This window comes from Branchiostoma floridae, chromosome 1, assembly GCF_000003815.2.
Source record: "Branchiostoma floridae strain S238N-H82 chromosome 1, Bfl_VNyyK, whole genome shotgun sequence".
Classification (NCBI taxonomy): domain Eukaryota; kingdom Metazoa; phylum Chordata; class Leptocardii; order Amphioxiformes; family Branchiostomatidae; genus Branchiostoma; species Branchiostoma floridae.
This window is the reverse complement of record NC_049979.1, coordinates 18,316,948-18,334,436: the sequence shown is the minus strand read 5'-3', so window position 1 is coordinate 18,334,436 and position 17,489 is coordinate 18,316,948. Positions and strand designations below refer to the sequence as shown.

At 41.6% G+C, this 17,489-nt stretch overlaps 1 protein-coding gene across 2 annotated transcripts in view; it reads left to right on the top strand.

Annotated features, from left to right (window-relative positions):
• Positions 1-7,405: 7,405 nt before the first annotated feature.
• Positions 7,406-17,489, top strand: part of LOC118417739 — a 38,264-nt gene continuing 28,180 nt past the window's right edge. For both annotated transcript variants that reach the window (XM_035823446.1, XM_035823438.1), the window contains exons 1-4: positions 7,406-7,820; positions 7,933-8,008; positions 8,274-8,530; positions 8,813-9,103. In XM_035823446.1, the coding sequence (XP_035679339.1) occupies positions 7,752-7,820; positions 7,933-8,008; positions 8,274-8,530; positions 8,813-9,103 (693 nt within the window). In that variant the 5' untranslated portion in view covers positions 7,406-7,751. The remainder of the gene's footprint in view (positions 7,821-7,932; positions 8,009-8,273; positions 8,531-8,812; positions 9,104-17,489) is intronic.

The following is a 17,489-nucleotide window of genomic DNA, read 5'->3' as shown; positions in this document are numbered from 1 at the left end:
ATATAGGGACAGTCGAAGTAAATGACGTGACAGAATCAATGCAAAGAACGTCGCTGCCCGTCAGTCATATAAGAGATAATGAATTTTAAGAGACAAAAGGGGTTTACATACATCATGTCAAGAAGACATGTATGTCCATATTCCTGTTATACACTTTAAGATAAACTTTAGTATTATTGTATCAATTACTTTGCCATTGTTGCCGTACATTATATCGTGTACAATTATGAATAAAGTTCATCCATTCATCCATTCATTCATATAAGGGATAGACCAATAGGTGACAGGGACTTATCAATTAAAGATCTGGTGAAGTCTATTGAACAAAGCACAAGTAATCATCGTACGAGGCCCCGTGTGTTGGTGTAGGCAAGATGGTGAATCCAAGACCACATTTCTGATATAGCGTTTAATAGAATATTTGTTTCATCATTCTGTCAATGTCATACAATAAATATATAGCTTTAGCGAAAGTCTATCCCCTCAATATATAAGGCTGATGAAACGAACAAATTACAGGTTATCAGCCATTAAAGGGGTAGACTTTTGCTAAAACAATACAGTAAAAAACAGTAGCCTGTGATCCCTAGACAGTAGGATTGAATCCATGCATATCACTAGCGCTCTCACTCGGTGAGATTACCAATCCCAAGTATAGTGGAGTTGTACATGTGATGTTCAGAACAATTCAGCATGTTTCCAACTGGACATCCTGCAAGTCTGTACAATTTGAATAAAACTTGTCAAACTTGTCAAGTAAAACTTTGAGCGCGAAAGGTTAGTACTGTATACATCAGAGAATAACTTGTTAATGTTCAATGATACTACACCGTTCTTACTATGAGTATCATATAGACATTGGAAGTCTTTCTTGTAATGTGTGCCTCCAGATACATCGTCAACAACCACTGTAACGTGACCTGCTGGCCTGCTTGGGAGGCAATACTAGCAGCAGTGATTCTGACGTTTCAAGGATTCGAAGTTGGTTCGTCCATATCCTCCAAGCAGAGGTTTGGATCCCGCTGTTCGTGACTTTTTTGGCCGTTTTGTCGATCTTTTTAGTTTGTCCTGTGTTTCTTCATGTCCGCCGGCCAAAAAAAAAAACCGCACACACACACACTAGCAACAAACATCAAGAAACGGGACATCGCTGCTTGAAGAGTAACGCATTGATCCGCTGAGAAATGAAAGGACTGACGAATGCGTTAAAGAAGTCTGTTTCCATACATTGTATTACATGTAGCTTCAGTTAAGATCCTGGCAACGGTCGTCACTTCACAGTGATGTCCGCGTGGTGAAGAGAAGTTTGGATGATTTACGGCATGGGGTTGCTTTGTGGGATGAAGGAATCTCTGCAGGATGCGAGCAAGATCCTATTTGGAAGTCCGACAGTGATGAAAACGCGCGCTTAATTGCCCATATAAGAATGGAAGTCATAATTACAGATGTATTCCTTGAGGGAGTTTTTCTCATGCTAATGTGGCCATTATCTACGCGGTTGGGTGCGGTAATGCTGGCGTGACGCGTTGTTGAGCAGGGCGGGACACGCGCCCCTTGTCAGGCACACTCGGACTGGAGCCGTCACACGTGGAGGTCGCGCGTTGCCGGGGGACGCGACAAGACCTCGCGTGGCACTTCACAAAAGGTGTAGCCTTCATTCTTCTAGGGCTTTCCCAGAGTAAAATATTCATGAAAGGCGCCAAGGCGCATTGCGGCTTGCCTAATCAAATCGATGGCTGATAAAAATTAGGCCAAGGTTGCTGCACCTCAGGGGGGCTGGAGGATTCATAAAGGTTACACCTGCACGATTCTCTCACTGGCAAAACTAGAATTTCACCAGAGGGGCTAGAAGAGGTTAATTAAAGTAGACAAGCCGCTAGTGAGCTCGATACTGATCAATACATCATTGAACTTTTTGCGTGCTGAAGACAACAAGTTCTATCTAATGATCTCGTCTATGCATCTCCATCAGTTCGTTTGTTTTCCCTAGCTAGTGCCCGCATCCATTGCTTAATCTCCACTCGTTCAGAATTCGTTGTGGCCATTCCTTTCCCATTTGTGTGTTAAAACCATAACCATGGTTAAGATCTGCATACACGGGCCAGACAAAACTGCCTGTACCTCTGCCTCGAATCCAGTTGTGTTGAAGATGCAGATAGTTTCAGAATCAGGAAGCGGAATTGAGGCAGGGATAATGTCTACCGTGTTCTGGCGACGTGCATTGAATCTTTAAGTACCCTTTTGTGCGCGCGTCTTTCCGTGAATGATGCACATGTATCGTAGCTGTGTTGGCGAAATTCCGTCTATTGTCACACGCTGCCAATATACACTGCAATATCAGTCTCAGTCATCACAAGACATGCACCGAGTAATCAGGTATTAATATCAAGAAAGAGAAGCGTGTTTAAAAAACATCGCTATTTGCTCTTTGTTGTGAAGTTGGAATAGGCTAATCTTAAGCCGGCGGTTTGCATCTCTAGAGTGTTGATGCCCAAGCAGAAGTGCGGTGGGGTATGTTAACTCACTCCAGTGTCTGAAACGACTGTTTAAAATCACACCTCCCAGTACTACTCGAGTTTTACTAGTGACTGTCAAGTGCCGGGCGTACTGCTCAATTCATTCAATAGCCAAAGTCCCCCTTTTCTCCGTTAATATATGTTGCTCCGGGCAGCATTTGGTGTCTATGGATAATGGAGAGACATTCCGGGGGCAAGTTGTGTACTCTGTCGTGCGAGTCTTCCGGTACAGTGAAAGACGTGACATGTGCACAAACCTCTTGTCATCAAGATGCCTTTTAGAATGGCAGACAGTTTGTGAGAAACCGCGCACAACATTGAAGGTTTTCATGTTCCTCCAGTCTTTAGTTTCGCCGCCAGGTTTTAAGTAAGTCTGCTGCGTATGTGGCATGCCGGCCAATTAAGCTTTTCAATTATGTTAAGTTGGATTGTCTAGGTTTTATCTGATATCAACATTTGTGCGTGTTAATCAATCTTCCGTAAACCGCCATGATCCCTTGGTTTGTACAGCGGTGTATCCGGTTTCCACTATGTTCCCAAAACTGGACTGTTCCCAAAACTGGACGGAAGCATTTTAACGAGGAAAAGCTCTCTAGTAGATAAAGCAAATCAGAAAAGGACAGTTTGCGTCGATGTTTCGGATTCAACCCCACCAAATCCAAACTGAAAATATTCAATGAGTGAACCGCCGAGTAAAGGACACTGAAATATTATACGCTATGGGTTTTATATCGACTAAAAACAAACGCTGATAAAGCATTAACAACCAACCAAATTAGACTTGAGTGTAGTCTATTGGCATGTACAGTAAACAACAACAACTAGAACAAATCAATCAGAAATGGCAGACCTCCCCTCCTTGCAGTCATATGTCTTTTTCACGATAATGAAAAGTCAATATATCTTCGTGAATAGTGTCTTTACATGTACGTATATTACAAGTAGAAAATCTCAATTCCATATAAAAGTGTTAACTTAGCAACACAGAATGATACAGTGAGTAGGGTTTTGGGACCTTAGACCTAGATGAAATATCTAGAGCTTTTGAAAATTTTATGTAAATGAATTCTACATTTACACAATCTATGCACAGGATGATTATGTTAGCCTTTAACTAACTTACACATATCACAGCTATGAGGTTCACACCATCTACCACAATGCAGTTATGGTATGCAACTTCCCTTATTTAGCAACGATATCAGAGCTTGGGTACCAATCCTTCACTTGCTCATCATCGCGGCATGTATACGTAGCAAGCGAGAAGATGGAGCGCTTACTATGGAGAATGGTAACGTTACCCATTATAGCGATTTTCTCCCTTCTGCAAAATAAAGAAGAAAGAACAATGACCAGTGTACAAACCCTCGGTGTAATAAATTCTCTTTCGATAAAACATTTGATGCAAGAGGGCCCTAAATACCTGAATACACAAAGGTTTTACCGGCGCCAGGCGAGATGATGAATGATGGTCTGCACACCAGGCCCCACCCCTCGTCAAGTGGCTTGTTCCACAGGTGTGGGTGCATCATGGTACACATTCGGAGATTCGGACGGAGTTGATAGGCTCACATTTGAAAACTGAAGACTTTGCGGAGCGCGCAATGGGCCAACGACTACGATTTTGTTTCTCCAGACAACAAAGCAGATGTGGAACATCACGACCTAAAGTAGGTCAAGTAGCGTTCATCGTGTTGGGCCGAAATCTAGGTCTCAGAACACCCAGCCGACCGTCGAAGAATTTTAGGCAGTACCATTGGCTATTTGTTGACCTCGGCTACTAGCTGTCGTCTCTCCGAAATAGTCGAATCAACCAAATATATCTGGTTACAATCAAACACAATGTTTAGTCCTCTATAGCTAAGAAATAATGATATTGTAGAAAATAACAGGTAATATAATGTTTCTGTGAATCGTCAACCATAGATTCGACAATTTAAGCAGTGGCGGCCGCCGTCTGCATGACATTATCGCTCGTATGAGTGCTATGTTCCCCGTTATCTCAGCAGGAATATTTCAATGCACCATTGAAAGAAAAGTGGGTGAAGGGTGGTTGTGTTTCGAAACGCCGTACAATGTGATCGAATATAGTCTGTGTAACACAAACTCCGCTGTCCAGGGCTGTAACTGGCCGGCGGATGTTTGGCGGGCTGCTATAAGCGAGATTTAATCAGGCTATGATCGAATACTGTTCCAAGAGTAGTGCAAAAACTGGCTGTACACGGAGTCACAATCACTCTCATAGTTTCACATAACGTTAGAGTGGAAAGTGGAATAGTTAAAGTTAAAATACGTGCCCGGGGGCTTACGTACAAGTACGCGGACATATACCCTGTAATATAACGTTAGATCATATGATAAATGCAAAGGTACTAAGAGCCAGTTCAATACAAAGTGCTTTTCCGTGAAATATTTACATGCAACATGGGCATACCACGTGAATGGCGTAAGAAATGATGTCAATGAAGATGAAGTTGTTTCCACAACGTTATTCTTGTGTGGTCTGTGGTCGTGTTGGTATGGCGACACCGAGATGTATTCTGGGGGCAGACCGAGGACAGCAAATAGTTCCCTCTATGTTTTCCTTGTACTGCAGATCGACTGATCAGAAACTCTCTCTCACTCACTGACCAGAAACTTGAAATCAGGAAATCAGCACTTGTGCGCCCAAGATTCGTTGCATACGACGTTTTTTCTCTCTTTATTCTTTTGGGAAAACAAGGCAAGTACCCAGCACTCTTCAAACCCAAGCTGAATTAACATGTTTGATAAGAAATTCACCCAATGAGGCTACACTCGACCGCGGAAATGCACACAACAAACCGGCGGTTCTCATATCAGTATTTGGTTTTATGTTACTAGTTAACGTTTTTAATCAATTAATTCTAGAGATATCTAACGTTATCACTGTTATTTCAAACAGGTACATTTCGTGTCGAAAAGTCTTGACATTCCTCGTTTGTTTAGCGAGGTTCGGACAAGGGCGTCACAGTATAAAGTCATGGCTATATTCGTCAGGCTTGCAGCCGGATTAAATTTTCCACATGGTCTCTAATCACATGTGTTGGACGACCGGCACCGGTAATCTTCTTTCCAGCTCAAAGCTCGGCCAATCCGGTGATAAACAGTCGTGACTAGGGGTAAAAATATTAAAGCAAGTCGATGACAGATGACCCTGAAATGATCCGGGCGACCCCTCAAGCGTTTGGCATAACAGGGTTTTGCTACTTAGTTTGCCTTTGGGCGGCCAGTACCTGAAATAGGGTGAGAAGGTTGACGAAGGTCGTGCCAAGACTGACGTGAACCCAATGTGTGCCACGGTTTGGTTGTATGCAATCATGTAGGTCGACGGCAAAACAACGTTTAAAGCACGCACGACGTTGTCGATACTATTTAAGGGCATCTATATTTTCGTAGATACATTAGTAAAGAGCTTGATTTGGGACAATGTACGCGTATGTGTATATATACATTTTGCATGTATTGATCGACCGCTTGGAATGGTACTGCAGAGAATTCCCCGTTAGTAGCCATCTATTTTGGGCGTCTCGTGGGCACAGGTTTACCCCAGTTGTACCCCGACACTATGTTCACGCAGCAGAAACTATGAATAGTGCACCTGAAAATAGAGGGAGAGAGAGAAAATTGCAGAAAAAAATCACAAGACCACGATGATTTTTTTATTGACAGGAAATATGCTATTATCAAACTGGGCTAGAGAGCTCGGTGTTTATGAGGTCAGTTATGAAACCATTGCTTGGTTCGAGTAAAGCTACATGCCTATATCAGGCAGTTTAAATATCATGCTAACAATTTTATCGGCTTTGCTGGACACTGCCTTTACGATGGAGAAGTTGGAACTGCAAGTTGCGCTTTCAATTTGATGGCATTCTTGTCAATTTTGGAATCATGTTTATTACGCTGTAGCGTTGGCAACGAAGAATAATGATATTGAATGGGTCATAAAACAAACAGGAATTTGCGTCGATATATACGGTCTTTGTTAGTTTGTTTATTTCGATCTCCATTAGAATTTACAATTTCAAATTCAGCCGCGTCGATGATTGAGCTTGTCTATGTTTTGTGTTTCATCAATGCTAGCATAGAAGCATACCGTCGGAAGTGATGCACCGACCAAACCACCCGCGTGACTTTTCCCGCCATCTGTCCGTACTATATTTCATTCATTGCACCCACGCGAGAGTCAGCCAATAGCAGCGGAGGTCATAGGTCATACTTCCTGCGCGTAAAGCGCGCTCTCCCAGATCACTGTGTTTACAACCAGTGTTTATCTTTTGCCACCACTGACCGGGTTGACACTTACAACTGCAGATATACTGGATTTGACCGTCTCCAGAGTTTGAAATAGCTGTCAAGTGACAAAAATCCTCATATATTTGTGGGTAAGAAGCCTGATGATATGTATTACTTTAATTCATGGGTGCAGACGATGACTACGTTAACGTTGCGTTACACACATTGAACTGCAACAGAGTGCAAGAAAAAAAGTTCAGAACTTCTGGATGTGTCTCTTTTCTTAAATTTTGGTGGCCTCTACTTCATCTTCTCTCAAATATTTTGACTATCTTTGTCGGTATTTTTATTTCTATTTGATCGAAACAACATGTTTTATTATTGTTGATCTCTAGTGTCAGTCATACGTGACAATTTATAAGCGAACAGCTATCGTCCTCCAGCGATGTGCGCTTTACGCTCTTATTTATTTGTGGGCCGTGCCTAGCGTAGTAAAGTAGGCGTGTTGACATGTGTAAAGTTCTCTGCGTAATTCTCGCCTGATGATTGGCCAGGAACTCTACCATGACAAGTTCCTGGCCAATCAGCGTGCTGGATTTGTATCTCGGTTCAGCTGATTCCGCCGCATGTGTGCCAGCTCGCCATCATCACTTGCCTCAGAGTCGATGGTTCAGGGTGGACGGGTAGTTGCATGTCCTCGTAGATCGGGGGCTAGCACCGTTTACCGTGGACAGAATTTTATGAAACTCGATAGTTTGATAAAGGATAAGCTTGTTTATGTCTTCCGTGAAATTCACGGCGATACGTTAATTTTTACAGATTTTGTGAACCGCTGAATGAGGGGATCACGACCGGAGGAACGAACCGACGGTTCGACCCGGTATCGCCTTTACTCGGTTGGTTCGGTTTGCAGGCCCCACAAATCCGCTGCAACAAAACTACTCTTTGTGTGCTCCACATATTGCCGTCCCGGGCCGCAGCATGCTCAGGTTCCTCACACAGAAACTCAGACCACTATCCATCAACGAGGTGCAGCCGCTAGAATCTTCGGTAAGTCTGTCTTCGAAAAACCGCCATGAAATTTGGTTCTTTTTGTGTCCATCTTGTATACGTGGATGAAAGCTGGACGTGTTTACCCGTGTTGTTTCTGCCCATTTTACAGGGAGAACTAGAAGATCAAGGCTACAGCAGCACGGATTCAGAGAGTGGCAACGTTGAACTGGAGGGACTAGACAGGGGTAAGCATTTTTTGTTGATTTTGTTAGGAATTCCAGGCCAGGATCCGTCATGTCCGTGTTGTGCGTTTGCGTGCCTCGCTCGTTCCTGAGTGGGGAAATGGCGGCTGGACCAACAAGTCCGGGGACTCTTGGGATTTGGGGCTCCTTTTTGTTACCAGTGCTTCACACTCCCATGCTATGATATTATGTAGGTGACTAGCTACCCATGTCTGTTTTAGCGAAAAGAAAAGGTTTCTATCATTCACTTCGATGCTGTCGTTTACAGGGAGGCAATATGAGGGAAATGGTACCGACAGGGAAAGCCCCAAGTTGGAGGCGAAAGTGCCGAACCCCCAGCCCTCCCCAAACCAAGAGAACACACAGGCTTGGCCAGGGCCTTCTGCTATCGGGACAGACTTACTCAGGGATCGGAAAACAGACGCAGGCGAATTCATGTCCGTGGATCGACACAGCTCAGAGGAAGAGCTTGAGCACATTATCAGAGAGAAGGAAAATATGGGAGAGAAGAGAAAGTGGTCACAGGTACGTGTGACAGACATGGCAAAAAACCATGAACAAAGAAACCTGGCGGAACGAATATCTTGTTGTTGTTAATCTTTGTATCTGTTTTAAACTTTTAGTTGACTTTTAGAATTTTGAGTTGTGTTGAAGTGTTGATGCAATAATAAAATAAATGCAGTTAATTAGTGTATTGTTGAATGGAATGTTGTTTTTAATGATTGATGGACAGTATATATTTATCTGAACATATTGATTCATACTTCAAATGTTCTGTTTGATGAACCTGTCTATTGCCATTTCCAGGTGAACCGATGGAGTCTCAGCGGAGATAGCTCAGGGTCTAGTGATGATGAAGTCAAGGACTTGATGTGTGGCAAGGTCTCTTCTCCAGTTGTTTTTACGTCTTCCCCACCCAAGCGGCATGTACAGAAAGTTTACCCCGCACAGGGCGAGAGGTCCCAGCTCTTCATCGCCCGGGTGAGAACAGTGGATGGCTGTGCCAGTCCCAGAAAGAGACATCGACAAGCCTTCAGCGAAGCGCAAGTTCACGCCATCACGGACCGGCCTAGTTTGGACTTTGAGAAAATGCAGCAGGTTAGTGAAGACAAAGTCTGCAAATCTTGCGTGGTGTAAAGTGTGTTGACTGTGATATCAATGAATGTCTTGTTTTGTCTGTCAAAACTCGAAATAAGAAGTGCAGTATATCTCACCAAAAGTTGCAACTTTCTAGAAAGATAAAAGCTCTTTGTAGAAAGTGACAAAAAAGCCCTGTTTAATTTATTATATAATAGCTTTACGTTATTTGTCCTGTTTGTTTCACTGTTGTCAAATGTTGATTATCCTGCCTGTATGTGATGTACAGTCATCATTCATCCCATTCCTCCTTTGGCCTGCCAATAATTTTGAATAGCATTCTGAAAACAAGTCTGAACTTGTATGTACTAACGATATGATATAATTTGTTTTGACACTGAAACATGGTATGTTAGTTTCTCATGTTGGTATTGTACATTGACAACTGCATGGGGGCATAGTTCAGTTATGAATTCATACATTTGTAAGAAGGCTACCAGACTACCTGTGTCACCTCCAAGTTTCAAATAGTTGAAATGTGTCAGGGCTATACGTGGACCAGTGACACATACTAAGTATGTGCCCTGCAGCCCCTGCCCATGGTAGGTCCTTATCTACCAATTGTTATGTGAGGAGAGGCTTCGATCAGCATGGCTATGTTTGTCATTATCTGACGTGTTTAGCCACTGGGGAAGTTTTCTGTGTCACTGCAGCACTTGATAATAATAATTCCACTGCCTGACATGGAGAATCAGTCTCTGAGCCACAGAACCAGAAATATTCTCTGTCTGGCCTAGGGTCAGCCCCAGGACAGTCAACATGCCCAATCTGGAGCAATACTAGATCATACTACAGCTGTCTGCCAGGGAGGGCAGTGGATTCCAGTATAGTTGTGATGTCTGTTTTTAAATAATTGGGGGGTGTTTGCAAGGAAAGGACAGTGAAACATTATCAGAGCAATAGAATCAATACAATTATACATGTTTAAAGGTGTCCTGTTCAATGTTGTAGGTATGGAAAATACTGGTTTGAATTTGAATTTGAATTTGAACACTGTTATTGAGCTGTAGTTCTAAGTAAATACTCAGGTAGAGAAATTGAAACATTTAGTTAGTGATAATCAACTTTGTCTTCTGCGTATACATGTACAAGGTCAGTCTGTCAGCCATCATTGTCATAATCAATGGGCCATGGGTCACACATGCATACCCTGCTTTGCGAGCCCTCGCATTTGTTGCATACTGTAGGTGAAGAGATGTGTTTTGTAAGTTGGAACTTGGCATGGTTTTAGGCAGGATTAGATTTAAGAGGGAAGGCTGTTGGAACTATTTTCATGCACCCCAAGCTATCTACTATTGTGCAGAGCAGGTCTTGGCTTGGTTCCAAGTCACTACCCTATTATAGAACCTCTGCCATGTTTAGGAAAGACCCATAAGTAAACAAAGCCTATTGTGTACTTCTGTTTTCACATAGGCGAACGCCTTGTCACCCTTGAAGGGGATTGGACCTCCATGAAAAATACTGCTATCGACTTGCGCTTGGGAACACTCATAAATTCCAGCGTGGAAACTGTACCCAGCTTATTGTTGTCAACATGGTCATTGCAACAATGCCAAGCAGTAACTGTAGAACCTTGGTGTGCTCTGAAAGCACACCATGTATGACCTTCTTTTTCAGGAAATTTTACTGATTGGCGTATTTATGCGTTTGCCAGGGTCAGTTTTTGAAGTTGTGGACTGTTGACTCATGAGGCCTGGGGGAACCATTCCAGGGTTGCTGTTTGGGCTGGGTGTGGAACTGGAGCTACCTGGGTAGTCTGACTCTTGAGGTCTGTCTGCACCAGGGCTAAACCACTCCAGTCCAGAGGGGTCATAGCCATGGTTCATGAACATTGCTCACATCTTTTAGCCAAAGAATGTCATAAGTGAAGTCATAGTACACAAAGCAATACAGGTGTTCAGTTACCTTTTTCCTATGTGGAAAGATCTTCCCATTTTGATGAATTTGGTTAAAAGCTTTGTTTGTTACAATATTTGTCATCTCAATGCCTGTGGTATTTATCTTGTGGCTAATATTCTGTGTACTTTCTTGTTGATGTAGCCCATGCTACACCAGTCAAAATTAATGGGGACATTTGAAATAGATGACTAATATGAAGTATAGCTTAACTTTCTTTTCCCATACTTATTGTGACAAAACCTGTCAAGACTGAGATTACATATAGTGTACATGTATCTGACAATGACTACAACTTCTGAGTACAACCTGAAGTTTACCAATATTATTGTTACACATACAAGTAGGATGAAACATGGACAGGTTGCATTTAACAGGTGTTGGGTGATGACTGCCTCATTGAAGCTCCTGACACAATCACAACAGGATGTGGAAAACCACTGTGGTTGACTTGGTGGTTTTCCACATGAATGGGTTGGTGTTTTTGTGTCCCTCTATCAGCCTCTTGACAAAACCCCTTCCTCTGCCTGTGAGAGATTGTTTTCTTGTCCCTACCTCTGTTTTATTTATTTCAGTCAAGTTTGAAGTAATGTCTGTTATGTTGGAAGCCATTTGGTTGCAAAACTGTGAAAATAATGTGTATGTAACTGTATATGTTATTTTGAAGGCTACTGAGTCTAGACTAGTTGAGTCTACAAAGTTGCACAGAAAGGAGCAAGAGTTTAGTTTGTAATGGTGGAAGCACTAAGAAAGCCAGATCTTTGTTCCAAAACTCATATACCAATAGTACACATTGATGTAATGTGAAAATCTGTAATAGAAAAGGTTTTCACCATTCTTTTATGTATTAAAAGTCTGATTGCCTTGTTTTGCATGTAGTTTGATCAGGAGTGGAAATTACCAGGTTGGGGCTAATTAGAATTCTGTTCAGGATTATACTTACTATTATAGATTCTTGAATATGTGCAATTGGCAATGTTTCATATCATCTGCAGTTGTGCTTGAATAAGCCCATGGTAGTTAGAAAGACAATGAATTTGTCCGACTTTGAATTTGAAGGTCTTGAATTGTAACCAACAATTGTAACAGCAAGATTTTCACTCATCAGGCTCCATGTTTACTATAGATGGATGTCCCGGTACGTCTGATTAATAGTATGGATATTGTTTGGATTGAAGAAAGCAAAGCAAAGTATGGCAAAGTAAATTAGTCAAGAAAGTTGATTATGGAACATTGTTTATGTTGTTATGGTCTTAATCAGCTATTTCTTGCCACATTGTCCTTGGACTTGCGCCTATTCTTTCCATTTAGTGTTGCATTTGAAAAACCAAAGTAAGAAGTCTGTTGGCAGTATAAGTTGATTTACTATGGGAGTAGCTATGTTATAGGCAACAGTGCCAAGTTAGGGTCAGCTGGTTCAATCTATCTGTCAGTTGGCAGTACCCCAAGGTCATATGTGGGTGTACTTATGGTGTAGCCTTGTTTAACAAGAGGATCTCGTGTATGTCTTTGGAACATGATGTCATCCATGTAGCATACAGTACTGTGTGTTTTCTACTTAGAAACCTCTATACATAATTCTCTTCAAAACCATGTGGATGGATAACTTTTGTCATATTATGTCACATACACTTTGACCCAAAAGAAGAACAATGCTAGTTTAAGGATATCCTACCAGGAGCAGAAATGTTGAAATTTAGGAGGAGGACTTGTTGGATTCATGGTCAAAGTTAGCTCAATTATGCAAAGCAAGTCATAATTTACAGAAAAATATACATGTATGTCACATGTAATATTTAGTTTGGCTAGCTATATGCTTTATGGTTCTAATGATAAGTGTGACTATCCATACAATGAAATTATTTCCAAGGTGTTAGGTTTCAAGTTCACATTGTTGAATAGGTGCAGTGTAGCATAAAGATTTTTGACTCCTGTGTTATGCAACAGGAAACAAGACAAAAGCTCGATGGTGCCAAAGGACAATGTTTTGTAGTGCTGGTAGCATCTACTTATGAAACTGTTTGGCTGACCCTCAAATATTTTAGTTCTGAAAGGCATTCATTATGGGTAAGCCATGCATTTAGAATTATTAAAAAGTTTTCTTGTGCAGATGTACAAAGGAAGTTTCCATTGTCAAAATATTGTATCATCCATATTTATAGTTTATATAGGAAGTTTTTTTAGGTTACCTAAGTTGTACTGAGGCCATAAACTGTGAAGGTTTTGCTGTGGACTGCTAGTAAGTTGGAGAGCAATACAGAAAAATTTAGTGAGATCGCATGGCGCAGCGGCAGCGTGTTTGGCTCAGGACCGAGAGGTCTTGAGTTTGAATCATGCAGTGTCACCGATCTTGTGCCCATAGGAAAGGCACTTAACATGGCTTTCCTCGCTGTACTCAGGTGAAAATGAGTATCTAGCATCAGCTAGGGCCGTTCCTCGGGTAGGACGTTAAATGGAGGTCCCGTGTTTGAGGAAAGCAACACCTCAAACACGTTAAAGAACCCACCACATGTGCGATGGTGCGGTGTGACTGGTTCAAAACTTACAGTCCCTTGGCCGCACCTGGGGTAATTACTGTCGTATTGAGGTCACCTGAGTGGCGCCGAATGGAACCTCACTCTAGACCCTTGCGATTTAGCCCCTCCTATTGTAAGCTGCCAAGAGAGAGTAGTCGGCCCGCAAAAAAAATAATAAAAGAAATAACCAAAAATCATAATTGATTTTGATGTTTCCCACCATACACACGTATTTCGGCCCCCAACTTCGGTTGAAATAGATGATGATATGATAGCAAATGCAAAGGTTCCTCTCGTAGACCAGCTCCTGACCCAAGGATGGACAGGTGCAGTGATTGCCATGACAACTGAGGTTCAGGTATACTGCTGTGGAACTCTGCACAGGTGTAAATCATCAGGTCAGGCCTTGCTGAACTCTAAGCTGTTGTTTGTACTGTCACTTAGAGTCCCTTACAACAGAAGGTTCTTAGGAAGGCTAAAGTTTGTAGTACCTTGTACTGGGATGGACCTAAGCTAGATCAATTTATTTTGACTGCTTTTTGGAGGCATTTCAAAATAATCAGTGGGACCAAAAGCAGGGCATGAACATGCCACCTGCAATGTGCAATTTGCAGGCAATAACTGAAATTGCTAGTAAATAATTCAGAACCTGCAAATCAGCAGGTCAAAAACAGTTTAAAGACAGATGAATTATTTTAGATACGAGATATAATTTGGTCAAATTTCAACATGCTGCTGTGGCCCGTCACAACTTCATTGCAACGAAAGGTACCTGCCCTAGTCTCCATTTACCTACTCTTCTTTACAGTATCATTGGCCACTCCTGCAATTCTGATATGGACCTGTGTCCTTACTACTTCCTTGTTGGCCAAGCATCTTGCATTTGCAGCAGGATATCAGGCAATTATGCGACTCATGTTGACTGATATTTAGGGATAATCAACTCACCCTGCAGCATACTCACATTTGTCCCCAAAGCTGAATGATTTACCTACATTATACAAGATGGTATGCAGGCTCCCACAGGCGCCTCCATTACTCATGGCCCATAGCTGGGTGATAAATCACTCTGAGAGTAACAACTGTACTTGAGCAATGGCTAGTTTATTGCTGAGGTTTGATAGCTTCCAACCTAAAACAACGCATAAATTGTGACTATTATGCCTCCCAAATATCCTCCTGGCCTTTTGTTTGGAACAGTCAAGGCTTTACGATTACCCTTCATCATCATAAAAATCGATACCATCTGACGCCAGACTCATCCTCCCTGGATTGGGCTACAAATTTGCTGGGATACTGTCGCATCCTGTTTCAGGATATTTTGTCACCGAGGGAGGGTGTATCTTTTATTGATGTATACCTCTCAGAAAAGGTTTGGTAGCAAAGCCTGTGCACATACTTTCTTCAGGCAGATTGGTTACCTGGTAACGAGATACCTGAGTGACTATGTCTGCCTGTGTATTGTATTAGCCTGGCCTACCTGCTTTTGTCTCCAGAGATTGAATGCACATCTCCATTTGCTCAGCACACACTGGGTCTTATTGCAGTGGTAAAAGTTGCTAAGGTGTAGACTGTGTGTTGAACCACACTTCCTAATACAGTTAGTTTTCAAATTGGCTCAGTTCTGTTTGAAAAAAATTACAGGAATTATATGCAGTATGTGGTGCTCTTGGTGCCATGAAAAAGACTGAAAAAGCCCTCTTGTGTGTCATGGTACTTGTTGTTTGGAAAGAAATTGACCAGATTGCTGTTCCTTCAGCTGAATCTAACTTAAACAATTTCTTCAGAAGATGACTTTTTGAAATAGACTTCAAAAGTGTGTTGGTAGCCTCTGCAATGGAGGAAGTACAGGAAATTCATGCATACAACAACTTTTTGTACAAATTACAGGGCTCGAAATACTGGGTGCATGTGCACCCAGGTGCACCCAAAATTGAAGCTGTGCACCCAATTATTTTCTGTGGGTGCACAGGGTACACCCAAATATTTTCTTAGGTTTATGTATGTAAAGATATCAAAGTATACTAGTATACATCATATTCTTGACATCTAAGTGTTAGAAAAATAATAAAAATGTCTGTCATGGTACTTGTTTAAGAATTTGATAGCTTGTAACTAAGTTTGCTATTAGGTTGTTACTTAAATTTAAGTGGTGCACCTAAAAGTTTTTTGGTGCACCCAATTTTTAAAGCTGGGTGCACCTGTGCACCTAATCCCAAAAATGAATTTCGAGCCCTGAATTATAAATAGAACTAGAGTTCCATGACCCCATACCTTTGCCAGATGATTTTGATAATTACAGCTGATGTATTACAGTGTATTTGTGTTTCTCATTAAGCAAATAATGTTTTTTTCATTTGCCTAGATTATGTTAGTTGATCATCTCCATGCAAACTGAAATAGACAATCATATCATATGAATGAAGGACATACAAGCATTATGCAAATGAATTCCTCATTTGCATAATATTTTGCTATGTCGTAACTTCCAAATGCCATGTATCAAATTCCCATCATTTACCTCTATCAGATAGCTGCATTTTCTCTCATTGATTATGCATATTAGGTCTTCATTTGCATTATTTTCCATCTATCAGTATGCCAAACTGAACTGAATATTCCTCGGTTACATATACTCACTGTATGTCACTCGCTGGATTAGTCCTATCATGGATGGGTACATTGAAAATAAACGCTTAAGTTACATTTAGAACTTTTCCCTGACGAGTTAGCCTTCCCACACTGAGGTGTGTACTGGATATGGGGTTTAAGGATTGCTTTAACTTAGTCTGTGTAACACAAACTCCGCTGTCCAGGGCTGTAACTGGCCCCTCCCTGCGGGCTGCTATAAGCGAGATTTAATCAGGCTAGCTTTAACTCAGTTCCAAAAAAGGTGAAGATTGTTGGAAGGAGATCTTGTCATCTTTAAAAGCTTTCCTTGTCCATGAAGCTGTAAAATGTCTATGGCTGTCTACTTTCCTCGGGCCCTTATTTGAATTAATGAATGTAACACCAGCCAAGCCTCATCTCTAGTACATGTATAGAGAAATGATCTAGTCAGTATTATCTAGATCGTCTCGGTGACAACTTGGAAACAACAGGAGGTCATGGCTATGATAAAGATAATCTTTTCAAGGTTCCCAGAATGAACTTTTTGTTATGAAATAACTACAACTGATTCTTGCCTTATCTAAAACCACAGTACCATTTGATGTCAATCAAGATGAGGCCAAAATGCAAAGAATTTTCATATCTCTGGAAGCAGAAAAAGTTCAGGGTTGCTGCTACATGTGATAGCAGAGCATTTGTCCGGAAGAGATATAGATATGCCAGATGGTAGACAGCTATCATTCCATCTTGGACAAACATTGATACAGGGCAACTAAAGCAGATAAACCACTGCAAGATCTCTCTCCCCAGAAAAGAAGCTGGTACAAGCCATCGCCCATTCCCCACACAGGGTTCCATGTTTTGAACAGCCTCCATGTTTTGCTGACCATTTCAGTAGTCTGACTTCAGTCCCTTGGGAATTGTTATCTACTGGGATGACATGTGGAGAGTTCAAGGCATTATATATCTATGGAAAATGCCTGTAATTCTATCTCTATCTGTGTGATCTACAGATTTAATCTTGTATATGTATCTTATTGTCCTTATCTTGAATCAGAAACAAGTAACTAGATATCACATGGTCTTGTTAGTGACATTATGATGATATGTTTCAACAGTATCAATATGACGGTTCAACATTTTGTGAAGTTAGGCATGTTAACATCAAAGTCTCAACTTGAATGTTTGCTACAAAATGACTACTGTAAGTTCATTTAAGTTCGCGAGATTTTTAACTTCGCGTATTTCGCTAAAACCTTCTCTTCGCGAAGTCATCTACTCGCGAACATGCATGTTCAATATCGTCCCCCCCTCCCCACACCTTC